At 42.8% G+C, this 24,884-nt stretch overlaps 1 protein-coding gene across 4 annotated transcripts in view; it reads right to left on the reverse strand.

The window, feature by feature from the left end:
- Positions 1–595: 595 nt before the first annotated feature.
- The window catches only part of MID1 (midline 1), a 381,356-nt gene continuing 357,067 nt past the window's right edge, over positions 596–24,884 (reverse strand). For all 4 annotated transcript variants that reach the window (XM_057538393.1, XM_057538394.1, XM_057538392.1 and 1 more), the window contains exons 8-10: positions 15,677–15,838; positions 12,178–12,385; positions 596–4,691 (exon numbers count right to left, since the gene is read on the reverse strand). In XM_057538393.1, the coding sequence (XP_057394376.1) occupies positions 4,343–4,691; positions 12,178–12,385; positions 15,677–15,838 (719 nt within the window). In that variant the 3' untranslated portion in view covers positions 596–4,342. The remainder of the gene's footprint in view (positions 4,692–12,177; positions 12,386–15,676; positions 15,839–24,884) is intronic.

The following is a 24,884-nucleotide window of genomic DNA, read 5'->3' on the forward strand; positions in this document are numbered from 1 at the left end:
GGTTGGAACTCTGATCGCTGGGTCCCAGCCCCGCAGATTCTGCCCAGTAGGTCTGGGGTTACACGTGCCAGAGAACTGGCACGTGTAACAAGCGTGCAGGTGCCACTCATGCCGCAGACCCATGACCACAGTCTGCAGAGCGCCGACTTAGGTCAAAAAGGCTTGCATCTCTAATGAAAGTCAAGTCCCGTTAGCCAGGGGAGGGGGCTGGCGATAGATTCATGGACCAACTGCTGGGATGGTTCCGGACCACGCTGTGAAGGCCGCCACCCACCTGCTCACATCCTCCTTGCCCTCCCCTCCTCCACCCCAGCCGGAAGCCTGGAAACCAAGCCATTCTTCTTCCAATCTCCGCTCCTGTATAGGTTTTCTCTTACTGTGTCTTTACATTCTCCAGGGACTATTTTGTGTCTTGTACAGTAACTGTATTTTGATTAGAGAGAGGCCGGATGGTGGAGGCGGGAAAGTTTCAAGCATAAAAGAAAATGGGTATGTTGCGAAGTAGCATAAAGATTAGCAGAAGTTGAATCAGTATTTGTGGGAATCGTGGATGTGAACACACACACTGGCAAAAAAGGCAACAGAGACAGGCAGAGACAGAGGGCGTGGGAACCACAAAAATGATTTTATTTTCAACCAGAAAGCAACAGCAATGGAGAGTCTGGGCTGAGGGCCTGGCAGCGTGACTCAAGTACCAGGGATTGAATTTGTTCGGGTGCAAGGAGCAGCATACAGAGACCTTTCATTTCCAAACTAAGCAAATCACATCCAAATCTTTGTGACACTTGTCAGTGGATTTCTATCTACACAGGCTTGGGCTTGCTTTTCAGATTTTTCAAGCAATTTTGTAAATACTTTTTTTAAAGGGAAGGAGCCACTGCAGTGAAGGTTTTGGTGTCCCCTTTCTTTTCTTTCTGATATACCAGGCATTGAATCAATTACAGGAAAAGTAAAAAAAAAAAAAAAAAAAAATTTGTGAGGGTTCTGATTTAAAAAACCAAAACAAACCAAACCAAAATAAGAGTTTCTCATCTGCGGCACGATTGATATTTTGGGCCGGATAATTCCTTGTCGTAGCATCCTACAAAGCATAGCACAGCCTCTGAGCAGCAGCCCTGGTCTCTACCCACTAGATGCCAGTAGCACTTCCCCCAAGTTGGGCCAACCAAAGATGACTCCAGACATTACCATATCGCCCCTTGGTTCAGAAGCGCTATTTTAGAAACATTCTCCCGCCCCCATTACCGTCTCTGTATCCTTTTTAAACCAGACCATCAGGTTCCCAACACCGAAAGCACATGTATGTTCCCAGACATGTGGGTCTCTCTGCAGGCACTGCATTTGTGCCTGGAGCCGAAATGGAATGCCGTGTCCACTGGGGGGCGCTGGTTCGGTTCCTCAGGAAGTCTCTAGATCTCAGTACCATGATAAAATGCCTCTTTGTCCTCAGGCCTTTTCCTCTTCTCCAGCAGAAACTCTCATCCATATGTGCAGTCAGTTTTTGAAGTCATTTTCTTTTAAAGCTGGAAAGAAAATCTTCACCCAAGCCCACTCTCATCTTAATCCATCTAGATTCCTACTTGAATTATATGGCCAGCCACTTGTGACATGGGATCCAGGGTTCTTCATTTGTATCCGCCAGAAAGAGAGGTACCATGTTTCTGAGTTCTGTTATGAGGACTGGCTACATAATTTGCAAGGCCCCCTTGTCCAAACATTATTAAGCATTTCAAGATGGTTCCAGCACTGTTCACACACCCATGACGTCGGACCTGGTAGCCTTGGTTGACGCTGTATCACTTTTGTGTATTAATGTAATTGGCATTGCCAGCTCTTTCTCCCCCATATTGTGGTGCCTCCTGTGAAGTAAGAACCTCAAAAACAAAATGCCGTGCCCCCAATCCGTTTAAAGAATTGTACTGCAGCAAATGTTTATAGCATATATTTTTCTGGCTTTCAAAGAAAATCCACATGGAAATCTTTCTACATCATTACAGTAATGAAAGTAAACACTGTGGCCTTTCATCATATACATATTTTCCTGTAAATATGACAACATGGAAATAGTAATTGCTATTATCCACAATGTTTTTAAGTTAGCAAAGAGTGAGACTTCCACAACAAAATGATACATAATCCCTCTTGTCCTTATAAAAATAGCCAAAACATAACCTAAATGGCTTTCAGTGAAAGTTGGAGTAGTAACTTCTTTATATGGAAAAGCATTATAATTCATGGAAATATTGTCCTCGTAAATGCTTTAGATTAACATCATAAGGCAAACTGGAGCATTTATTGTACCTGGAGACCATGATTTTAAGAACCTCAGAAGCTGAGTTTTAGACCCTTTTATTTAAAACCTGTTAGTGTACAAAGTGCACGAAAATATCCATTATTCAGCTACCAAAAAAGTATGTAAAAATTACTAAGCCAACCCTTTTGGTTTATTCAGGGAAGGCCAATGCACATTGTTTTTATAGTGTAAGAAGAAAAAAATCCCATTAAGTTTCCAGACAATGATTAATGTTTTTTTTTTCTATTGAGGCGTCCATCTTTTAGATGTGAAATTGTCTAAGTCGCTGTCAAAATATTCATCTGGGTATAAATAATATAGTAAATATATAGAATCTGTTAAGAAAAAGGAGCGCATCTGCCAATGAAGAGGCAGGAGCACCGGGGAAGCCACCCATGAAGTCCAGATTCGTCATCACGTAACACGATGCTGAAACAGTGGGTCTATGGACGAATTTCAAAGAAACAGTTGGTTGATTTGCTCAAAAACAAAATCAGTAAAAACAATGTCTAAATCCCCCAGTCTGTTCAGTCAAAACGGCCAACCCAGTAGCCCAGATAAATATTTTAGCAAATGAAATGGTTGATAGATGTCACGCCCTTCGTCAAGGTAGAACCAATGCCAGATTCCTGGCCCAAGTCCAAGGACGGCTTAAAAAAGTCTTAATTCACGGACCGCTCCAACGTGTCAGGTCAGCATGCCAAGCATCCCATCTGACATGGCGTTAGCAGGTTCTACTAGCAGGTTCCGGAGTGGGAATAGTGAGTTTGATTTTTTTTTGTTTTTTTCTTACAACTCTATGGTAAACTACGCTAGAATATAGAGGGACTTCTACATCTTTCAAGATGTGTTCAATAAAAGTCTGTTTATAATAACTTTTGAGGCACGTATACTGGAGAACAGTACTTTATGCAATGTCCCTTGTCATTACCAACTCATATATATTAAGTGTTTTTCGGGTGACTTACAGTTGGATGTGGTAGTTAGTGGCAGTTGGGACCACGTGTTGATGTCCTGGAGAGCAAAATCGATCCAAAGTGGTGTTGCCATTTGTGACAGAAAATGTTTATTTCCTCAGCCCCAGAGACAAAAATTATTCGGGGGAGGGGGGGCACAGGACAGCTATTAAACATAGTGAAGAAATTTCACAGGCCTAAAGAAACTATTAAAAGGAAATAGATTTCTATCATGTCACAGAATCCCACTTCCAAGAAAACGCAAATCAGCCTGAATTTTTGAATAATCAGTAGGATTCAAGGCGACTTTTTTCAACTGCAATCTCATTCTTCATGTTCTCCCAGCATCCTTAATCCTGGGAAAAACAGGGCAATATGTGGCCAAAGGTTTCAGAACCTTTCTTTCCAGCATCATCCCACCAGCCATCGGAGGGTAATTACAGATTTCACTATGGCAGATTCCAAGCTCCCAAGTCAAGTCTTTCCATTCTCTCTCTTGCTCTCTCCATCCTACTTGAACCCAATATATTTTTCTGACATCACAGTTAGAACACTTCAAGATAAACCAGAGTAAGAAAGCCTGTTTACTTCCCTACTAGATTCAAAACTATTTTTTATTTTGAAAATAGTTGCATACTGTTATGCAGTGTTGGGGTGACAGGACCTCCCACGGGATCCGTAGGAAATAGGATGTGAGAAGGTAGATAAGCACACAGAACGTTTTTCTCGAGCCCAGAGACTGTGCTGAAATAAAGGTGGTCAAGAGCTGGTAAACTTACGGGCCTCCTAATGTGCAAAACCAGAGAATTCCTAAGAGTTGTAATCCTGGTTATGTTCCTTTTATAAATAATCTATAAATTTTCCTGTAAATACAAAAAAAAAAAAAAAAGGTGAAGAAATTATTAAAGCCTGTACTTGATACAAAACACAGTGAAAGGGAGGAATCGCCCGTTTGGAGTCCTATCTTAGCGGATTTCTGGATACTTTCTGGTGAGATTTAATCACATTCTGGAAGCCTGTGTTTTCTGTGTCCCCGAAATGGTGGCCACCACCCTTTGTATTCCCCGGAAGACAGCTCCGCGGGCCCACGTGCTCACGGCAGCTGCTCTGTGCAATCCAGATGGTCTGGGATGGGGAGGCCGGTTATGATGGTCAGACACTTGTTCCACACAGTGAAGGTGGGGCACACAGGCTGCGAGAATGTGATGTCGAAAGTGTAGAGGTGGATGGAGTTCAAGGCATCGTAGAAAGCGATGGAGCCGTTATCGTAGTCCAGCAGGATGCCGACGCGCCGGAGGTGGGGGGCTGGCTCGATGGGGATCTCCTTGCTGTTGTGTCTCACCACCCAGGTATTGTGGCAGCGGCACAGCGCCCATGAAGCAGAGTTCTTGCCAATCCACTCATGCTTCGGGGCTGATTTGTAAGCGAGGCCAATGGCATACCTGCAGACACAAAACAGCAACGACAAAAACCATGAGCCATGTTGCACACACACGTGAAATCCTTTCTGTGGTCCTCAGGGGTCAGGAAAACGCGATCCTCTGTCGTCCCTGTTCATTCTTCAGTGAAAGCTGGCAAGAACCCTGGACCCACGTTCCTCATCTTTTTCCCTTCCGAACATAGAGTGGGCAGAAAGGGGCCACTGTATTGACCCACATTCCCGTTTTCAGTTCAGGCGTTACAAGAGAATTGGAACTTTGTGTTCTGCTGTCTTTTTTTTTTTTTTTTTTTTTTTTTTTAACGTTCATGAAGACCCACGCGACGAATTCTCTAGACCAGTGCCGTCCAGTAGAACTTTCTGCAATGATGGACATGTTCTGCTCTGTTCAGTATGGTAGCCACGAGCCGCATGTGGCTATTGGGCACTTGAACTGTGGCTGGTGTGAGTGAGGAACTGAATTTTAAATTTATTCAATTTTAATGAAATTAAACTATTTAAAGAGCTACCAAATTGGACAGCACAACTCTAGACTTCTCCTTTTGACCTTCTTTGAATTTTTCAACTGACAACTTGTCTGTCATTTTCCATGATTTCAAAAGGCAAGCATGGAGAATGATTTTCATTTACGGGGATTAGTTCTTTGTCCTCTCCCAGCCTCAGTTTCCTCATCTGGAACACAGGGACAATGACCGTCATTGTGTCTCAGGGTTATTTTGAGGAGTTAAGGAAAGAATACGTTTACAACCCCAGGCACAAGGCCTGGCATATAATATCCACTAATTGTTATTAGTTTTGCCCAGTGACACACGACTAATAACTACCAGAATCAGAATTTGAACGTAGAATGATTCAAAAGGCCACGAACTTAAATAACACTCTCTAATGCCTTTCCTCACCAGAAGAGCCCTTTTGGTTTTATTTCCTACTATACTTTAAAAAAATCTGACTGTCTCTGAGAAGATGGATATCCTACTTATTCTAAATGTCCTCTCACTGCTCAAAAAAAAAAAGTTAAGAATTCTCTCTACAGTGTTCTAAGCTGCTTAATCTGTTTTCACCCTGCTGAAGTTTGCCTCCATAATATTTGTAGTATTTCATAGTTATTGAGATAAGCAAACCCCATCATTCTTAATAAATAGTGAGTGATTCAGAGTTCCATTCTTACAGTAGAAACTAGTCTAGCTGGATATTGACATATGGTACCTTACCCACTGCAGAGAGAAAAACTTCATTGGTCTTTGATAAAAAAGACATTCTTTCGAAAATCATGTGCTGGATTTAAAATACAATCACTTAAAGAGTGGTGTGTTTAAAAAAGAAAATAAGATAACACACCATGACTGAATTAAAAGAGGATGGACTTGGTCATCTGTTCAGCCCAGGGTACCAGCCTGTGTGCCGTCAAACCGGCCTCTTCTCTTCCCTCTTGTCACTCCTGCTCTGCATCTCAGGGACAATCCTGGGGCTGCATTTCCCAGAGTCCTCCTTCCAATAAGAGTCTGCGTCAGATTCAGCCGCTGACACCCTTGCACAAGATCCAGAAGTTCTAACAGGAGGGGAAACACTGTTTTCAAGATAGTAGACAGCAGAGGTGAGGTCTGTGGAAGCTTCCAGGCAAACTCCTGGGTATAAGTTGTCTCTGGGCTGTGGGTAGCTTTCCAGCTTCATGGGCTGGAGCCGTGGGTTCCCTGACCTGCGCTCCCAGCCCTTCCAGGGCCCCTGGAAGCCTCTGGCTCTCTTCCTCCTTGGTGTACCTAGAATGACTTCTGTTTTTCTCAGAACCCTAACAGACACTCGGGAAAGGTTTTCGTTTTGCAATTTTAAGTATTCTCCCTCAAGACGTTCTCTCCGTCCTGGCAGGTGCCATTTCCCTTTTCAGATAATTCGGAACTTGCCTTTGCATCACAAAATAGCTGCATGTCTGTACTGTTTCCTTCTTGTTGCTACACACGGTTTTCATTTTTTGTTAAAGAACTTTGACGTTTCTTTTCCATATGAACCTTAACTGAACCCCCTACGAAGCAGCTGTGGCAGGTATGACTGACTTCACGTAGCAAGTGGGAAAACCAAGAGGTTAAAATGAGGAGCAAAATCCAGACTCTCGCCTCCCCTACCCCGCCCCGCCGCTTAACTCGGGGCCCAGTAATCTTTGCGTGAACCCACGTTAACACCATTTCCTAAAACACCAAGAGCACATTAACAGCCTTCGAGTAAGAAAATAACTCCGTGTATAGTCCATTAAGCAAAGGAAAACACCATTATATTATCGTTAATCTGTAAAACTATGTACATCTTTCCACCGAGCTTGAAAGGTGCAGGCAGAAGGCAGTGTTCCGTTAAGGTGCGCAGTGAGACTCGGAGAATTCAAAAAGTATAGAAATCATGTTTCTCAGCAGTGTTAACATGCCCCAGGGCACGGATCGTAACGTACATGTTAATTTCAAGTCAGGACTCTATGTCACGAGAAAATATCTGTGTCATTAGCTGTTGCAAATCAAGGTACTACAGGCATTTTTGATCGTAAGCGTCACCCTTTCCTCCCAGGAAATGTTCAACTACTTTCTACATGAGAATTTTCTGCAGTGGACACAAGTTTGTAAAGATCCGAAAGTGTGGCGATTAATTTGAGAACCTTTCTCCCTCCTCGTGAGTTGGTTTTGACATCTGGTGTTTTCAAGGCAGTGCTGATCTGTGTTTGTATAATTGAAGTGGTCTGGTGGAATTCCCCACACCATTCATCAATGGGAATGAGGTCATAATGGTCAGGTATCATTTATCATAAGTAATTATTAATGGGGTTGTAATTATTTAGACACTGGATTCCATCCCAGATTAACAGAGCCCGTTAATTAACTAGAAATGTTTGCTCTTCTGCACCTGCAGAAATTCACTGTATTTTCCTTTGGGCTTTTATCTTGCCCCAGTGCAGCTACAAACTATAAATGCCAGTCTGGCCCAGAGTGGGGGAAGGATTTGTCCTCTACCCTCCAGCGGGATGTTGGAACAGGAGTGTTCTGGGCAAAGAGAACCGTGTAGGAGGCAAGAGAAAAGAAACCTACTTGCTTGGCTAATATAGGGACCGTTGTTGGGAGAAATAAGACACCCAAGTTTATGATTTGACTTCTTGGATTTTGCACGACTTGTACCAACACTGTACAGGACTTAGACACACTGCATTGTCTGCATAGATTTGAATTGAAAGTTTTTGTTTTTTTTTTAATAAATAAGTGTTTTAGCATTCTGATCTGAAAAGTAACACTGTTAATAATACTCATCATCTTCAAGTTAGGCAGTTGTTTTTTTTTAGGCAAAGATTAAACTATCACTCATGAAGTACACCACAGTTAGCCCTAAAGCGTATTTTTTTTCATTTCCTTTATGGTTTATTACAGGATACATATTTTTCAAATTTTTCCTGGAGCATAGTTGATTTACAATGTTGTGTTAGGTTCAGGTGTACAGCAAAGTGAATCAGTGATACATATACATATATCCACTCTTTTTTAGATTCTTTTCCCATATAGGTCATGACAGACTACTGAGTAGAGTTCCCTGTGCTATACAGTAGGTCCTTACTAGTTATCTGTTTTATATGGTAGTGTGTATCTGTCAATCCCAGTCTTTTCCTCCCCCCACCCCATAACCATAAGTTTGTTTTCTACATCTGTGACTCTATTTCTGTTTTGTAAGTTCATTTGTATCATTTTTATTAGATTCCACATAGAAGTGATATCATATGGTATTTGTCTTTCTCTTTCTGACTTCCTTCACTTAGTATGATCATCTCTAGGTCCATCCATGTTGCTGCAAATGGCATTATTTTGTTCTTTTTTATGACTAATTATTACAGGATAGTGAATACAGTTCCCTGTGCTATATACAGTAGGACCTTGTTGTTTATCCATTCTATACGTGTTAGTTTGCATCTGCTAATCCCAAACTCCCAATCCATCCCTACCCCACCCCCACCCCTACTTGGCAACCACAAGTCTGTTCTCTATGTGAGTCTGTTTCTGCTTCTTAGAGAATTTCATTTGTGTCATATTTTAGATTCCACATATAAGTGATATCATATGGTATTTCTTTTTCTGACTTACTTCACTTAGTATGATCATCTCGAGGTCCAGCCATGTTGCGCAAATGGCATTCTTTCGTTCTTTTTTTATGGCTGAGTAATATTCCATTGTATATATGTACCACATCTTCTTTATCCATTCCTCTGTCCATGTACATTTAGGCTGCTTCCATGTCTTGGCTATTGTAAATAGTGCTGTTGTGAACATAGGGGTGCATGTATCTTTTCGAATTAGAGTTTTGTCTGGGTATATGCCCAGGAGTGGGATTGCAGGATCATATGGCAACTCTATTTTTAGTTTTTGGAGGAACCTCTGTACTGTTCTCCATAGTGGCTGCACCAGTTTACATTCCCACCAATGGTGTAGCAGGGTTGTCTTTTCTCCACACCCTCTCCAGGATTTGTTATTTGTAGACTTTTTGATGATGGCCAGTCTGACCGGTGAGAGGTGGTACCTCATTGTAGTTTTGATTTGCATTTCTCTAACAATTAGCAATGTTGAACATCTTTTCATGTGCCTGTTTGGCCATCTGCATGTCTTCTTTGGAAAAAGTCTATTTAGGTCTTTTGCCCATTTTTTGATTGGGTTGTTTGTTTTTTTTGTTGTTGAGTTGTATGAGCTGTTTGTATATTTTGGAAATTAAGCCCTTGTCAGTCGAATCATTTGTGAGTATTTTCTCCCCGTCTGTAGGTTATCTTTTTGTTTTGTTTATGGTTTCCTTTGCTGTGCAAAAGCTTGTAAGTTTGATTAGGTCCCATTTGTTTATTTTTGCTTTTATTTCTATTGCTTTGGATTTCTATTGCTTCGGCAGACTGACCTAAGAAACCATTGGTACGATTTGTGTCAGAGAACGTTTTGCCTATGTTCTCTTCCAGGAGTTTTATGGTGTCATGCCTTATGTTTACGTCCTTAAGCCATTTTGAGTTTATCTTTGTGTATGGTGAGAGGGTGTGTTCTAACTTCATCGATTTACATTACATGTGGCTGTCCAACTTTCCCAACACCACTTGCTGAAGAGACTGGCTTTTTCCCATTGTATATTCTTGCCTCCTTTGTCGAAGATTAATTGACCGTAGGTGTGTGGGTTAATTTTGGGGTTCTCTATTCTGTTCCATTGATCCATGTTTGTTTTTGTGCCAATACCATGCTGTTTGATTACTATAGCTTTGTAGTATTATTGTCTGAAGTCTGGGAGGATTATGGCTCCTGCCTAAAGTGTAATTATAATGTTTCAAAAATACAGCATGGTGGTTAAGAGCAGGGGTTAGCAAACTACAACCCATGGGCCAAATCTGGCCCTCTGCTTGTTTTCATAAATGAAGTTGTATTGGCACCCAGCCACACCCATGCATGGATGTGTGGTCTATGGCTGCTTTCCCACCACCACAGTAGAGGTGAGCAGTTGAGACAAAATCATCATCTGGCCTGCAAACCTAGAAATACTGGCTCTCTGGCCCTTTACAGACAATGTTTGTGGACCCTTGGTTAACAGCTTGTACCCTGATTACAGACTCCCCAACTCTGTCCCTATGAGCTTTGTGCCCTTGGGCCTCAGTCATCTCATCTGTAAAATGGGATATTAGCACCTACCTTTCTGGGGCTGTTAGGATGAATAAATGAGTTACCATTCGTAAAATGCTTAGACCAGTGCCTGACACATAGCTGTGCTAGATAAGGGCTGGCTAAATAAAAATTATAATTGCTCAAAAAGGGAGCTCGTTAAGTGGGCATTTGTGAGACAGATGGCCAGGGTGAGAGGTGCAGTTTATGGCTGTGGAATAGGCAAGGTCAGCTTTGTAAGGTGAACTTGGTAGGGTTAACTAATTCCCATGTAGACTGCCCGGACCTCCACCCCTTAGGCTCAGAGAACTCAATGGGCTCAAAACACGGGGCTGGATCTAAGGGACCGTCTGAAATGAGTCCTGGCCAAGGATCACTGCTTCACCCCCAGCCTCAGCTCTCAGCTATTTGCACTGATGGGCCCAGTCTAGAATCACAAAATGTACAAGGCGATAGAAATTAGTTTAAGTGATGAAGAGCAGGAATTTAGAGTAGGAATTGGAGAACTTATTCTGTAAAGGGCCAGGGAGCTAATAATTTTGGCTTCATGGACCACAGGATTCTGTTTTACCTCCTCAACTCTGCTGTGTGGCTCAAAGGCAGCCATAGACACTGGAAAAGAGTGGGCCTGGCTGTGTTCCCATAAATAGTTTATTTACAAAAGCAGACAGTGGGCTGGGTTTGGCCCAAGGGCTGTAGTCTGCTAACCCATGCTTTAAGGCATGAAAGAGCAGTGTTAGCATACTAGCTAGCTCTCCCTGGGACCAGGACTCAATTCTTGCTGTAAATAAAAAATGAATGGAAAACAAGTAATTTTTCTTATTGGCCGAATGGTAGATTAGATGATTGCTTGGTATATTTCCACTCCCTCCTCTCAACTCCATGTGAAGAAAATATACTTCCCTGCACCACTAGCCTTGGGCTTGGCCATGTGACTGGCTTTGGCCAATAAGAAGTTAGCAGACACGATGCAAGCAGAGCTTTGAAATGTGCTTGCATAGTTGGGCTTGCGCTCTTGGGCTCCTTGAGAAGGACATGGCCTGGGTAGCCCACATGTCCAAAGAGGATGAAGAAACCCATAGAACAGACCTAGATCCAACCTACAGCTTAAAGCAAGGCCCAGTTAAGATTAGCCTTGAGCAGCTAACCCACAGAGGTGGGTGTCGGTGAGCAATAGTAAATTATTGTTGGTTGAAGCCACTGAATTTTGGGGTGTTTGTTATGCAGCATTACTGTAGCAACAGCTGACTGATCAAGATTTTCTGCATATTATTATTCAAGATGGACCCTGCTATGTGCTGATGGTCTGACAAAGTCCAGAATAAGATGTGCCTTTTTATAATTGTAGGACAATATCCATCAACAGATGAATGGGTAAAGAAGATGTGGTGTGTGTGTGTATGCATACATATATATATATACATATATATGTATGCATACACACACACACACACACACAATGGAATACTACTCAGCCATAAAAAAGAATGAAATAATGCCACTTGCAGCAACAGGGATGGACCTAGAGATGATCATACTAAGTGAAGCAAGTCAAACAAAGACAAATATCATATGATATCACTTATGTACAGAATCTAAAATATGATAGAAAAGAATTTATTGACAAAACAGAAACAGACTCACAGACATAGAAAACAAACTTTCGGTTGCCAAAGGGGAAAGGGGAGAGGGATAAATTAAGAGTTTGGGATTAGCAGACACAAACTACTATGTGTAAAAGAGATGGGGGACAAGGTCCTGCTGTGTGGCGCAGGGAGCTATGTTCAATACCTTGTAATCATCTGTGGTGGAGGAGAATGTGAAAGAATATATTTAGATAAAATTGCCTACCATGTGCTTCCGCTTATGACCACTTCCCAGTAATGCCGGCCACTGTCAATGAACACGTTTCCAGCTACGCCATAGCTGCCTTGGCTGGTGAAGCGTTCAGGCGTGTGGCTCTTTTTGGATGATGACTCATCACGTTCTACTGTCAAGTTATCGTGGGACACCTTTAGCTTGCGATGTGCAGATTTGGGGTCCAGTTTAAATGGTTGGCCTGGAAACGGTTACAAAACAGAAAGCAGAAGATGAAAAGAACTGTTGATTTTAACATGAGCAAGAACGTATTTTCAGAATCAGCTTTAAAAAGTACAGGAAAATAGTAAGAACAAACATGTCCCTGCCATCGTGAGCTCACAGTCAGTCAGTTCTAAGATGCGGACGCAGGGGTGCTACGCTCACAATTCGACAAGGGCATGGGCGAGGATCAACCAGAACATGTGGTATAAGCTATCCTGGGGGAATCCCCGCTGTACCCCAGAGGCACAGGTACATACTGGCTGAACAGCATCCGGGAAGGGAGGAGAAAATGAAGGCTTCGTTTTCAACCATTCCCATGTTCAATCAGCTTAAAATGGGCTCATGCTCAACAGACTACAGACCAGAAACCAAACAAATCAAGACTGCAGGTTTTCATGTATAGAATATTCTAAAGGCTTATATAATTTTGAGATTGTTCCAAATTAAGCATTACTGTCCTGAGCTTCGAATGACTATAAAGTTGTCTATTTTTCAGCCCACAAGATCAGGCAAACAATGTGATGGTGACAGACACCTGGGTTTTGCCTCGTGAGTTCATTTGTCTGTATAAGAAGGTCCTCTCTCTTTCACATTTGTGTTTTGAAAATCGAACCATTATAAAATCTTGGGAGAATCACACCTGAACATCTTGTTGTTAACTGTTACTTCTTTGAGAATTCACCATTGGTGTGGAGGCCACCCTGTCACTCAACACGACGTCGGTACAAGGCACTTAAAGGCAGGAAGTGAGTTACAACGTGATGCAAACACCACGATGTTCAAACTCCACAGCCACTGGTGCAGCTGGGAGGCTGCTTCCGTGCAGTGCACGGGTCTCAGACAATCACAGGAAAAAGTGTGGTAAGTCTGACTGTGGCAATACACGATGGCTGGGAAACTGAGGCAGCGAGCCTGGAGCAGTGTGTGTGACATCACATGCAGGTAGGCCAAAGGATTTCTAGTCGCTGCTTGGATACAGACATGACACCAGCACTTCTAAAATCCTTTCTTTTAGATCGGGGACCAGCATACTTTTTCTGCAAGAGGCCAGATAGGAAATATTTTCAGCTACGTTGGCCCTGTGGTTTCTTCTGGGGCTATTTAACACTACTGTCCTCGCATGGAGACAGCCAGAGACATAGGTAAACAGATGGGCGTGGCTCTGTGCCAGTAAAAGTTTATTTACAAAAACAGGCAGCTGAATCTGGCCCACGGGCTGTAGTCTGCTGACCCATTTTAGATTTCTGTTCATATCAAAGAAAAGCTTAAAGGGGAGCTGAGAAAATCCTCAAGTGCTCAGCAGGCAGTGGGTATTCTCAAAGGCTGTAAGATCGGCTGGATTCCATGTGTAGTTTAAATTTTGGCTTGGCTTGTTTAAAAAAAAAAAAAAAATTGTCCTCAGGAATGATCACACCAGCAACTATTAGGGATAAAGTATGAACTAAAGACAAGAAGAGTCTGAAGATAGTTTGGCTTAAAAGGTGTGATAAACCATAATGGAAAAGGACATGAAAAAGCATGTATATATAACTGAATCACTTTGCTGTACAGCAGAAATTAACACAACATTGTAAATCAACTATACTTCAATAAAATTGGAAAAAAAGAAAAAAAAAAGGTGGAAGATAGGACGTGCGTAAAAATAACTGGACCCTAATGGGCAGATTAGGAAGGCACTCCCTAAAGGCGCGCACCCATCATTGAAAATGAAGGCTGTGTTCTGCTTGCCCTTCTTCCAGGGAGGAAGATCAGAACGTTACAGCCATTGAAAAGACTGGCCTTATAACGGTGAGCTACATGGTGTTGGCTTCAGCTCCCAGCCTCACCCACACATGCATGGAGCAGGGTCATGCCACCTGATGTCAGGCCCAACCCCCTGCCTTCTCGGAACAAATTCCACTTGCGCCTCGGATGTGTTTCTCAAGGAAACTATGACCTACTCTGTCTAGGTTCAAGGCTTTTGCTTCGATGAGGACAAATTAGCGCAGGGAACAAATTAATCATTGACTTGGCTAAAGAATTCAATGCACTGTAGGACTTGTACACCTAAGAGTTTGGCAAACTATAGCCCGCAGGCCAGATTCAGCCCACTGCCTGTGTCTGTCAATAAAGTTGTGATGAAGCGTGGCCATTGCCGTGCTTTTTGCACGACAGAGTTGAATACCTGTGACCAAGACCATCTGACCTGCACAGCCCCAAACAGTTACTATTTGGCACAGAACAGAAAAAGTTTACCAACCTCTTGTACGTAACTTAATAACATCTGGTCAATGATTGCCTGTCTAGACGTAGAAGATGACATTACCTGTCTATATGAAATGAATACATTATCTTTGGTAAAACCGGTGAAGCACAAACAAGATGTCTCTTAGATCTACTCTATAGAATTAACCTCAGTGTATGTATATATTCATTTGTTTTCTTAGTTACTCTCTGAGGACGTTTTTCTTCTTTACCAGCAGACACATGGAGAGGAGAAATTAGCTTATGTTTAAGAGTATGTATCTTAAAACACATATACCTGGAATAAAGTTACTTGACTACTGAAATCAAGGATTTGGGTTAAATGAGGGTTCCTCTTAAAAAGTAGTTCCTGTTGACTGGCTGGCAACCCTAGAACGTGCTGTGATATTGACACACTCCAAGTGACTGTCTCTTGGGAGGTCTTATGCAAAGGAGTACCATATTATACAGCATAATATTTCTAGATCAAAAAGATGTAAAGAAAGATGAGCACAAAATAAAACCCAGGTGGGCAGAGAGGGGGAGATGACAGTGTTACAAGATGCACGTACCGCCTGGCTCGCCCTGTGTTGTAGGGGCCATCCTGAGGACTGGGGGACGTTTCCCGTCATCCCTGGCCTCTAACCACTAGACACCAGTGACATCCATCCCAGCTGTGACAACCAAAAATGACCCCAGACGTGGCTCAGTGTTCCTCGGGGGACCAGAATCACCTCTGACTGAGAACCCCAGACCTGGACAGCTATCTGGGGTAAGAGAATTCCTGAAGAAAGACTTAGTAATTTGCTATTCTGCTATGGAAAAGAATACTATCTGCCAGTTCCAGCGCCCCGACTCTGTGTCTGTCAGGCTTGGAACCGAGAGGAATCTGATGCAAAGCCCACGATTGCACACTGGTTCTTTGCTTGCTTTCTGAGGCTGTCAGCGACACCCGAGACAGAGAAGAGGAAAAGAAGCGGCGCTAGAGGCAGCTGAAAGGAGAGCAGATGAGAGACGACAGCTCTGCCGAGCTGGCGGCACGTACTGTTCGTCTTCAGCTTCCCAGGCTCACTGCTGCGGCTGCCCGCCTGGTTGATGGCCTTGACAATGAAGATGTACTTGGTGCCGCTCTGCAGACCGTGGACGGTGTAGTGGTTCTGCTTGATGTTGGGCACGATCATCCAGCTATCGGCCGAGTTACACAGACCTGCAAAGCCAAGCACACGTGATGGGTTCTTTGGTCGCAGGATTTTCGGTTCTTTGAACCGGAAGTGGAGAGCTTTGTCACTTCTCAGGGAGACCACCAATCAACTCGAGTGCCCAGTGTCCTGCCTATAACTAGGATGGCAACCTGTATTTATTATTATATATTCGGGCTGTGTGCTCGAAGTGGAAAGACCAACTAAGATGATTATATTGCAAACCCTGTTCAGTGTGGCTAGGAGCAGCAAGGATGGTTCTGTCCAGGATCTTAAGCACCGTCTACGGGCATGATGTGTTACTAGGTGCCGTGGGATGAAAAGCAAGCAAGTAACCACGGATCCCTCCCCCCGTTCTCATTATGATGAGCATTCAGTTTTTGATCTCATCAATTTTGAGACTCACAGAAGGTGAGGAGAGACCCGGGTCACGAATGAGAAATTGCCTTCACTAACGTAGATGTAGTAGGTTGCATTTTTTGCCTCTCATCCTTCACCCTGCCCTGGATCCACGTCTAGGTGACTTTGCAGTTGCTCCTTCTAAAGACATGGGGTATATTCTCTTATCTCGTAGCTTTGGATTTGGCCATGTGACCTGCTTTGGCCACTAGAATGAGGCTGAAATGATAACGTGCCAGTGGCAAGAGGAGGCATTACAAGGCCTTGAGGGTTTGTTGCCCCCTCGTGCCACTGCCATAGGGACGGCCATAGGGAGAACGTACCCGATAGTCTCCTCCTCTCACCGACTGCCCAGCCGATTCGGGAGTGAGACCAGCAGAGACTGGCCAGCACCAGAGCAACTTCTGACAGGGGACCTAAGAGAATGCTCATTGGGGTTGTGTGTGACCCAGTACTATCCTGGTCGTACTTCAGTGATTCAGGACATGTGTCCCTAAGAGAACCCTGGAGTGGCAGCACCTGAGGGCAGCTCAGGGCCCAGGGCAGCTCTGAGAAAAGCATCAACAGGGATTGGGACCAGCTGCACCCCTAGCATGGCTGGTTCCAGAGAAGAGCAGGGCTGCTCTTCTGGCGGCATGCTGCAGGATGTGGTTTGAGAAGCAGCCTGCAGATTTAGGAGGCTTTGGAAGAACATGTAGGAAAGAGGAAGCCGTCTTGTTTTTCAGCTGGCTGATGCTGAAAACATTTCTTTGGTCCTGGGCCCGACTCTCCTCTCCGCCCATCCATCTCCACGCTAATCGAACCTTTTCCCAGCCCCCTGGTGACTGGGCTGTCATGGCGTTTCCTGACTCTGGTGAATTTCCTTCATCGATTCTCGGTAGAGGGCTGGGCCCCCCCACTTCCTGAGGGGCGCTCAACTTGCCTCCCCTCCTTCCCTTTCAGGGGATTTGCAAGTCAAAGGTTAGTTCTTTTGATCTTGAGGCAACTTACACCTTAACCATACGCCCAAGAAGCAGTCCCTTCATCTTTCTTTGGTCTTACCTCTTTGAGACTCTAATAAAACATTTCTGTAGAAGGAAACTCACAAACGCATATCCCTACTAACCCACAAATATCTGCATAGCATTTCAAGATGTTCACGGCCCCATGACAGCTGTCTCTGAATCCTACTCAATACCGTCTCCGACTTTTTATAGTTCAACATTGTTCATGGTAGTCTCACAGTTGAGACGAACGTGAAAATATTTTGTTAATTGTGAAAATTCACCTCCTACGACTTGTATCTTGGGTGCACAGTATTTGCAGGTGCACTTCAGTGAGTCTTAAAATAAGCAAACATGTATATAGTCATATACGTGAAAAATCCTGTGAATCTTCTCTCACCTCTTTTCACTTCCATCTGTAAACATTTAAACCAGGAGGACTGCAAGACTTGACAGAGCCACCATAAAGCAAGGAAATGATGTGAGGCTCACAGAAGGGGTTGAGTGTGGTGTGCTTGTTTTTGGAGACATAATAGAGCAACTGAGGCACCATCCCCCCACCCCCAATTTCCCCCTATTTCTCCGACCAGTTCTCACTTGTATTAGACCCAGGTGAACATCCACAAATAGCTTAGTAACATGGGACTCTCCCAATTACATATCTCTTTTGATACTTTCTCACCTTCCCTTTTCCTTGAACACAGCAGTGACAAAGTCAATGCTTCCAGATAGTGCCACAACCAAATAGTAGATTTTGATCCACCCAAAAGTGGATCTCAGCTCTGGGCCCAAAGAAGCCTGTAACTCACTTTATTATTTTTTTTTGAATTTTATTTATTTTTATACAGCAGGTTCTTATTAGTTATCTATTTCATACGTATTAGTGTATCCATGTCAATCCCAACCTCCCGATTCATCCCACCACCACCCCCACCTCCTGCGCGTCCCCCCTTGGTGTCCGTATGTTTGTTCTCTACATCTGCAAACCGGTTCACCTGTACCATTTTTCTAGGTGCCACATGTAAGCATTAATATATGATATTTTTCTCTTTCTGACTTACTTCACTCTGTATGACAGTCTCTAGGTCCATCCACGTCTCTGTAAATGACTCAATTTCGTTTCTTTTCATGGCTGAGTAATATTCCATTGTATATACGTACCACATCTTCTTTATCCATTCGTCTGTTGATGGGCATTTAGGTTGCTTCCATGTCCTGGCTATTGTAAATAGTGCTGCAGTGAACACTGGGGTGCACGTGTCTTTTTGAATTATGGTTTTCTCAGGGTATATGCCCAGTAGTGGAATTGCTGGGTCGTATGGTAATTCTATTTTAGTTTTTTAAGGAACCTCCATACTGTTCTTCAAAGTGGCTGTATCCATTTACATTCCCACCAACAGTGCAAGAAGGTTCCCTTTTCTCCACACCCTCTCCAGCATTTGTTGTTTGTAGATTTTCTGATGATGCCCATTCTAACTGGTGTGAGGTGTGATACCTCATTGTAGCTTTGATTTGCACTTCTTTAATAATTAGTGATGTTCAGCTGCTTTTCATGTGCCTCCTGGCCATCTGTATGTTCTTTGGAGAATAAGGTCTGTTTAGGTCTTCTGCCCATTTTTGGATTGGGTTGTTTGTTTTTTTTGACACTGAGCTGCATGAGCTGTTTATATACTTTGGAGATTAATCCTTTGTCCGTTGATTCGTTTGCAAATACTGTCTCCCATTCTTAGGGTTGTCTTTTTGTCTTGTTTATAGTTTCCTTTGCTGTGCAAAAGCTTTTAAGTTTCAGTAGGTCCCATTTGTTTATTTTTGGTTTTATTTCCATTACTCTAGGAGGTGGGTCAAAAAAGATCTTGCTGTGATTTATGTCAGAGTGTTCTGCCTATGCTTTCCTCTAAGAGTTTTATTGTGTCTGGTCTTATATTTAGGTCTTGAATCATTTTTGAGTTTACTTTGTGTATGGTGTTAGGGAGTGTTCTAATTTCATTCTTATACATGTAGCTGTCTAGATTTCCCAGCACCACTTATTGAAGAGACTGTCTTTTCTCCATTGTATATTCTTGCCTCCTTTATCAAAGATAAGGTGACCATATGTGTGTGGGTTTATCTCTGGGCTTTCTATCCTGTTGCATTGATCTATGTTTCTGTTTTTGTGCCAGTATCATACTGTCTTGATTACTACAGCTCTGTAGTATAGTCTGAAGTCAGGGAGCCTGATTGTTCAAGCTCCGTTTTTTTCCCCTCAAAATTGCTTTGGCTATTTGGGGTCTTTGGTGTCTCCACACACATTTTAAGATTTTTTTGTTCTAGTTCTGTTAAAAAAAAAAATGCCATTGGTAATAGGGATTTCACTGAATCTGTAGATTGCTTTGGGAAGTATAGTCATTTTCACAATATTGATTCTTCCAATCCAAGAGCAGATGGTATCTCTCTCCATCTGTCTGTGTCATCTTTGATTTCTTTCATCAGTGTTTTCTGAGTACAGGTCTTTTACCTCCTTTGGTAGTTTTCTTCCTAGGTATTTAATTATTTTTGTTGCAGTGGTGAATGGGATTGTTTCCTTAATTTCTCTTTCTGATCTTTTGTTGTTGGTGTATAGGAATGCCAGAGATTTCTGTGCATTAATTTTGTATCCTGCTACTTTACCAAATTCATTGATTAGCTCTAGTAGTTTTCTGGTGGCATCTTTAGGATTGTCTATGTATAGTATCATGTCATCTGCAAACAGTGAGTTTTACTTCTTCTTTTCTAATTTGGATTCCTTTTATTTCTTTTTTCCCTCTGATTGCTATGGCTAAAACTTCCAAAACTATGTTGAATAATAGTGGTGAGAGTGGACAGACTTGTCTTGTTCTCTTTGATTTCTTCAGTGGTCTCTTGGTTATTTAGTAATGTAGTGTTTAGCCTCCATGTGTTTGTGGTTTTTATGTTTTTTTGCCTGTAATTTATTTCTAATCTCATAGTGTTGTGGTTGGAAAAGATGCTTGATATGATTTCAATTTTCTTAAATTTACTGAGGCTTGATTTGTGACCCAAGATGTGATCTGTCCTGGAGAATGTTCCATGTGCACTTGAGAATAAAGTGTATTCTGCCACTTTGGGTGAAATGTTCTAAAAATATCAATTAAATCTGTCTGGTCTATTGTGTCATTTAGAGCTTGTGTTTCCTTGTTAATTTTCTGTCTCCATGGTCTGTCCATTGGTGTAAGTGAGGTGTTAAAGCCCCCCACTATTATTGTGTTACTGTTGATTTCCTCTTTTACAGCTGTTAGCGTTTGCCTTATGTATTGAGGTGCTCCTATGTTGGGTGCGTATATATTTATAATGGGTATATCTTCTTCTTGGATTGATCCCCTCATCATTATGTAGTGTCCTTCCTTGTCTCTTGTAACATTCTTTATTTGAAAGTCTATTTTATCTGATATGAGAATTGCTGCTCCAGCTTTTTTTAGATTTCCATTTGCATGGAATATCTTTTTCCATCCCCTCACTTTCTGTATGTGTTCCTAGGTCTGAAGTGGGTCTCTTGTAGGCAGCATATATAAATATGGGTCTTGTTTTTTGTATCCATTCAGTGAGCCTCTGTGTTTTGGCTGGAGCATTTAATCCATTCACATTTAAGGTAATTATTACCAACATGTATGTTCCTCTTACCATTTTCTTAATTGTTTTTGTGTTTGTTTTTGTAGGTCCTTTTCTTCTCTTGTGTTTCCCACTTAGAGAAGTTCCTTTAGCATTTGTTGTAGAGCTGGTCTGGTGGAGCTGCATTCTCTTAGCTTTTGCTTGTCTGTAAAGCTTTTGATTTCTCCATCGAATCTGAATGAGATCCTTGCCGGGTAGAGTAATCTTGGTTGTAGGTTCTTCCCTTTCAGCACTTTAAGTATATCATGCCACTCCCTTCTGGCTCGTAGAGTTTCTGCTGAGAAATCAGCTGTTAACCTTATGGGAGTTCCCTTGTATGTTGTTTGTCGTTTTTCCCTTGTTGCTTTTAATAATTTTTGTCTTTAATTTTTGTCAATTTGATTACTGTGTGTCTTGGCATGTTTCTCCTTGGGTTTATCCTGCCTGGGACTCTCTGTGCTTCCTGGACTTGGGTGGCTATTTCCTTTCCCATGTTAGGGAAGTTTTCTGACTGTAATCTCTTCAAGTATTTTCTCTGGTCCTTTCTCTCTCTCTCCTCCTTCTGGGACCCCTATAATGCGAATGTTGGTGCGTGTAATGTTGTCCCAGAGGTCTCTTAGGCTGTCTTCATTTCTTTTCATTCCTCTTTCTTTATTCTGTTCTGTGGCAGTGATTTCCACCATTCTGTCCAGGTCATTTATCTGTTCTTCTGCCTCAGTTATTCTGCTATTGATTCCTTCTAGTGTAGTTTTCATTTCAGTTATTGTACTGTTCATCTCTGTTTGTTTGTTCTTTAATTCTTCTAGGTCTTTGTTAAACATTTCTTGCATCGTCACGATCTTTGCCTCTGTTCTTCTTTTTCTGGAAGGTTGCCTATCTCCACTTCATTTAGTTGTTTTTCTGGGGTTTTAGCTTGTTCCTTCATCTGGCACATGGTCCTCTGCCTTTTCATTTTGTCTATCTCTCTGTGAATGTGTGGTTTTCCTTCCACAGGCTGCAGGATTGTAGTTCTTCTTCTTGCTTCTGCTGTCTGCCCTCTGGTGGATGAGGCTATCTAAGAGGGTTGTGCAAGCTTCCTGATGGGAGGGACTGGTGGTGGGTAGAGCTGGGTGTTGCTGTGGTGGGCAGAGAGCAGTAAAACTTTAATCCACTTGTCTGCTGATGCGTGGGGCTGAGTTCACTCCCTGTTCCGTTGTTTGGCCTGAGGTGACCCAGCACTGGAGGCCACAGGCTCTTTGGTGGGGCTAATGGTGGACTCCGGGAGGGCTCACGCCAAGGAGCACTTCCCAGAACTTCTGCTGCCAGGGTCCCTGTCCCTGCAGTGAGCCACGGCCACCCCCTGCCTCTGCAGGAGACCCTCCAACACCAGCAGGTAGGTCTGCTTCAGTCTCCTATGGGGTCACTGCTCCCTCCTCCTGGGTCTGGATGTGCACACTACCCTGTGTGTGCCCTCCAAGAGTGGAGTCTGTTTCCCCCAGTCCTGCAATCAAATCCAGCTAGCCTTCTAAGTCTGATTCTCTGGGGATTCCTCCTCCCATTGCCAGACCCCCAGGTTGGGAAGCCTGACGTGGGGCTCAGAACCTTCACTCCAGTGGTGGACTTCTGTGGTATAAGTGTTCTCCAGTCTGTGAGCCACCCACCCAGCGGTTATGGGATTTGATTTTATTGTGATTGCGCCCCTCCTACCGTCTCATTGTGGCTTCTCCTTTGTCTTTGGATGTGGGGGTATATTTTCTGGTGAGTTCTAGTGTCTTCCTGTTGATGACTGTCCAGCAGTTAGTTGTGATTCAGGTGCTCTCGCAAGAGGGAGTGAGAGCATGTCCTTCTACTCTGCCATCTTCTCACCAAATCCAAATGTTTTTAAAAACAAGCTTGGTGTGTGTGTATGGATGGAGTGGGTGGGATATATATGTTGTCAAGCAAGTCTTAACCCCAGACTTAATTTTTTTCCAATTTCTGTTTTCCCCCTTGCTTTAGCCAATATTCATTTTCCATCCCTTAATGATCCCTCAGAATTATTTCACAACTTCCCAGTTACTTTCGAACTCAATGCACATTGCACCTGTTCCCCTTTCCCCAGCACAGGCTTGACCTGTGCTTTGGGGAGCTACGGTGGGCCAGACGGTTTTCCACTCTTCTGCTCTTTGTCCCACTCTAAGCACTCGAAATCGAGACAAGTGGCCTTGTCTGTCTCTCGGACATCTTCTCCCACTTCTAAGCTATAGATTCTCCACTCACTGCAGTGACCTTCTTCTTTGACTCAGGGTTTCTCTGCTACCTCATGCCAACTTTAGGATCCCCTCTGGCATTGACTTTCTCTGTGCAGTATGGTGTGCTCACTCCTGTGCTGAATCCGCTCATCTACAGCCTCATTAAAATTGGTCTGAGCATGGTTTTTCTTACCCTTTTTGTCACTGACCTCCCCCAAGTGAAGCCTCTTCTTAATTGCCTGGCTGTCCAGGGGTTAAGACTCTGTGCTTCTACTGCAGGGGGCGCAGGTTTGATCCCTGGTCAGGGAACTTTTACTCCCAGCGGCACCTCCCTGGGCAGATCCTGAGCAAACCCAGGTCCTGTCAGCATGGACACAGCCCCAGGTTCTCCTGAAGCCCAAATCCCAGCGAGTACTATGGAGACTGAACTCTTGTTGCACGGAAGCTACCCCTCCTAGTCCCAAAGCAGAAGCCCTGGCAGTGCTTGTAACTCACTTTAGATATTTGATAAGAGTGTCACAATAGTAATAAAACAACAGCCACAGAAAACAAACTTACAGTTACCAAAGGGGAAGGGACAAATTAGGAGTTTGGGATTAACATATGTACACTACTCTATATAAAACAGATAATCAACAAGCTCCTACTATATAGCACAGGGACCTCTACTCAATAGTCTGTGATAACCTATAAGGGAAAAGAATCTGAAAAAATGTATATATGTATAACTGAATCACTGTGCTGTGTACACCTGAAACTAACACAACATTGTAAAAAATCAACTATACTCCAATAAAAAATAAAAAACAGAACAAAATGATGAGCTTTTCCATCGCCTAGGACAATCCACTCATATTCCTAGACCTTTGTCAACAGCAGTCCGGCACAAATGCAAACAATAACAGCAGTCAGCAGAATCAAATGAGAATCCTATCAATGTCACTGTGTTTACACTGTTCCTATTTAATTGCATATGTTACAGCGAAATGAGTATGGTGGTCAAAGAAAGCAAATGTAAAAATGTTTCAATAAACTTTACATCACTGTACAACCCCAAAGCTGGGTTTAATGTGGTGGCAGAATGCTTTCAGCAACATCATAAAGCAGATGTCTGAAATTGCTGCAAACTGCAACTTGGCTTACAATCCAAAGTCTTAACCCAACAAAAAAAGATTTAATGTTTCAGGAAACTTTTGCAAACCAAAAAAGGGACCCTGACCATCCTGATTAGTTTGTGAACAAGTCACTAATTATTTTACTTGAATATTAAAAGAACAAAATGTTTATGGAGTAGTCAAATTTGATTGGATAACTTTACCCTGGGACAATCTGCTTTGATGAATGCTAACTATTTAGGCTTACCTTTATATTATTAGTACGGCCAAGGTCCTAACTGAGAGGTTGATTACAAATGCCAAGAAAGCAACATCGACCGTTCTCTTTTGGGGGCTGCAGTTAGTGGGATGCCTCGGAGTACACCATTACTGCATTGCTAGTGTTGGTCTAGTGCCAGCACCACTTAACTTCTTGCATATGGTGCCAAGCGCCAGACTTCTCTGCCTTGATACCCCACTGTGTTGAGACCGTTGACCAGGTTTTATTCATCACTTTATGAAACAAACATCCATATAACTGTCCTGACTGAAACTTCTACTTTTCTCTAAATTCGCTTCCAATCATCTTTGAGGGGATGCCAACATTCACCTTCTCCAATTCAGCTTGAAGTATTAAAGCAACAATGGAACTTGGAAGATGATAAGTTCATAATAGAATAATTGAGTTTTGTGATTTTTGTACTTTTTTTCTCTCATTCACAATGGGTCAGAAGCATCTCCCTACAT

The sequence above is a fragment of the Balaenoptera acutorostrata genome, chromosome X (genome assembly GCF_949987535.1).
Source record: "Balaenoptera acutorostrata chromosome X, mBalAcu1.1, whole genome shotgun sequence".
NCBI lineage: Eukaryota > Metazoa > Chordata > Mammalia > Artiodactyla > Balaenopteridae > Balaenoptera > Balaenoptera acutorostrata.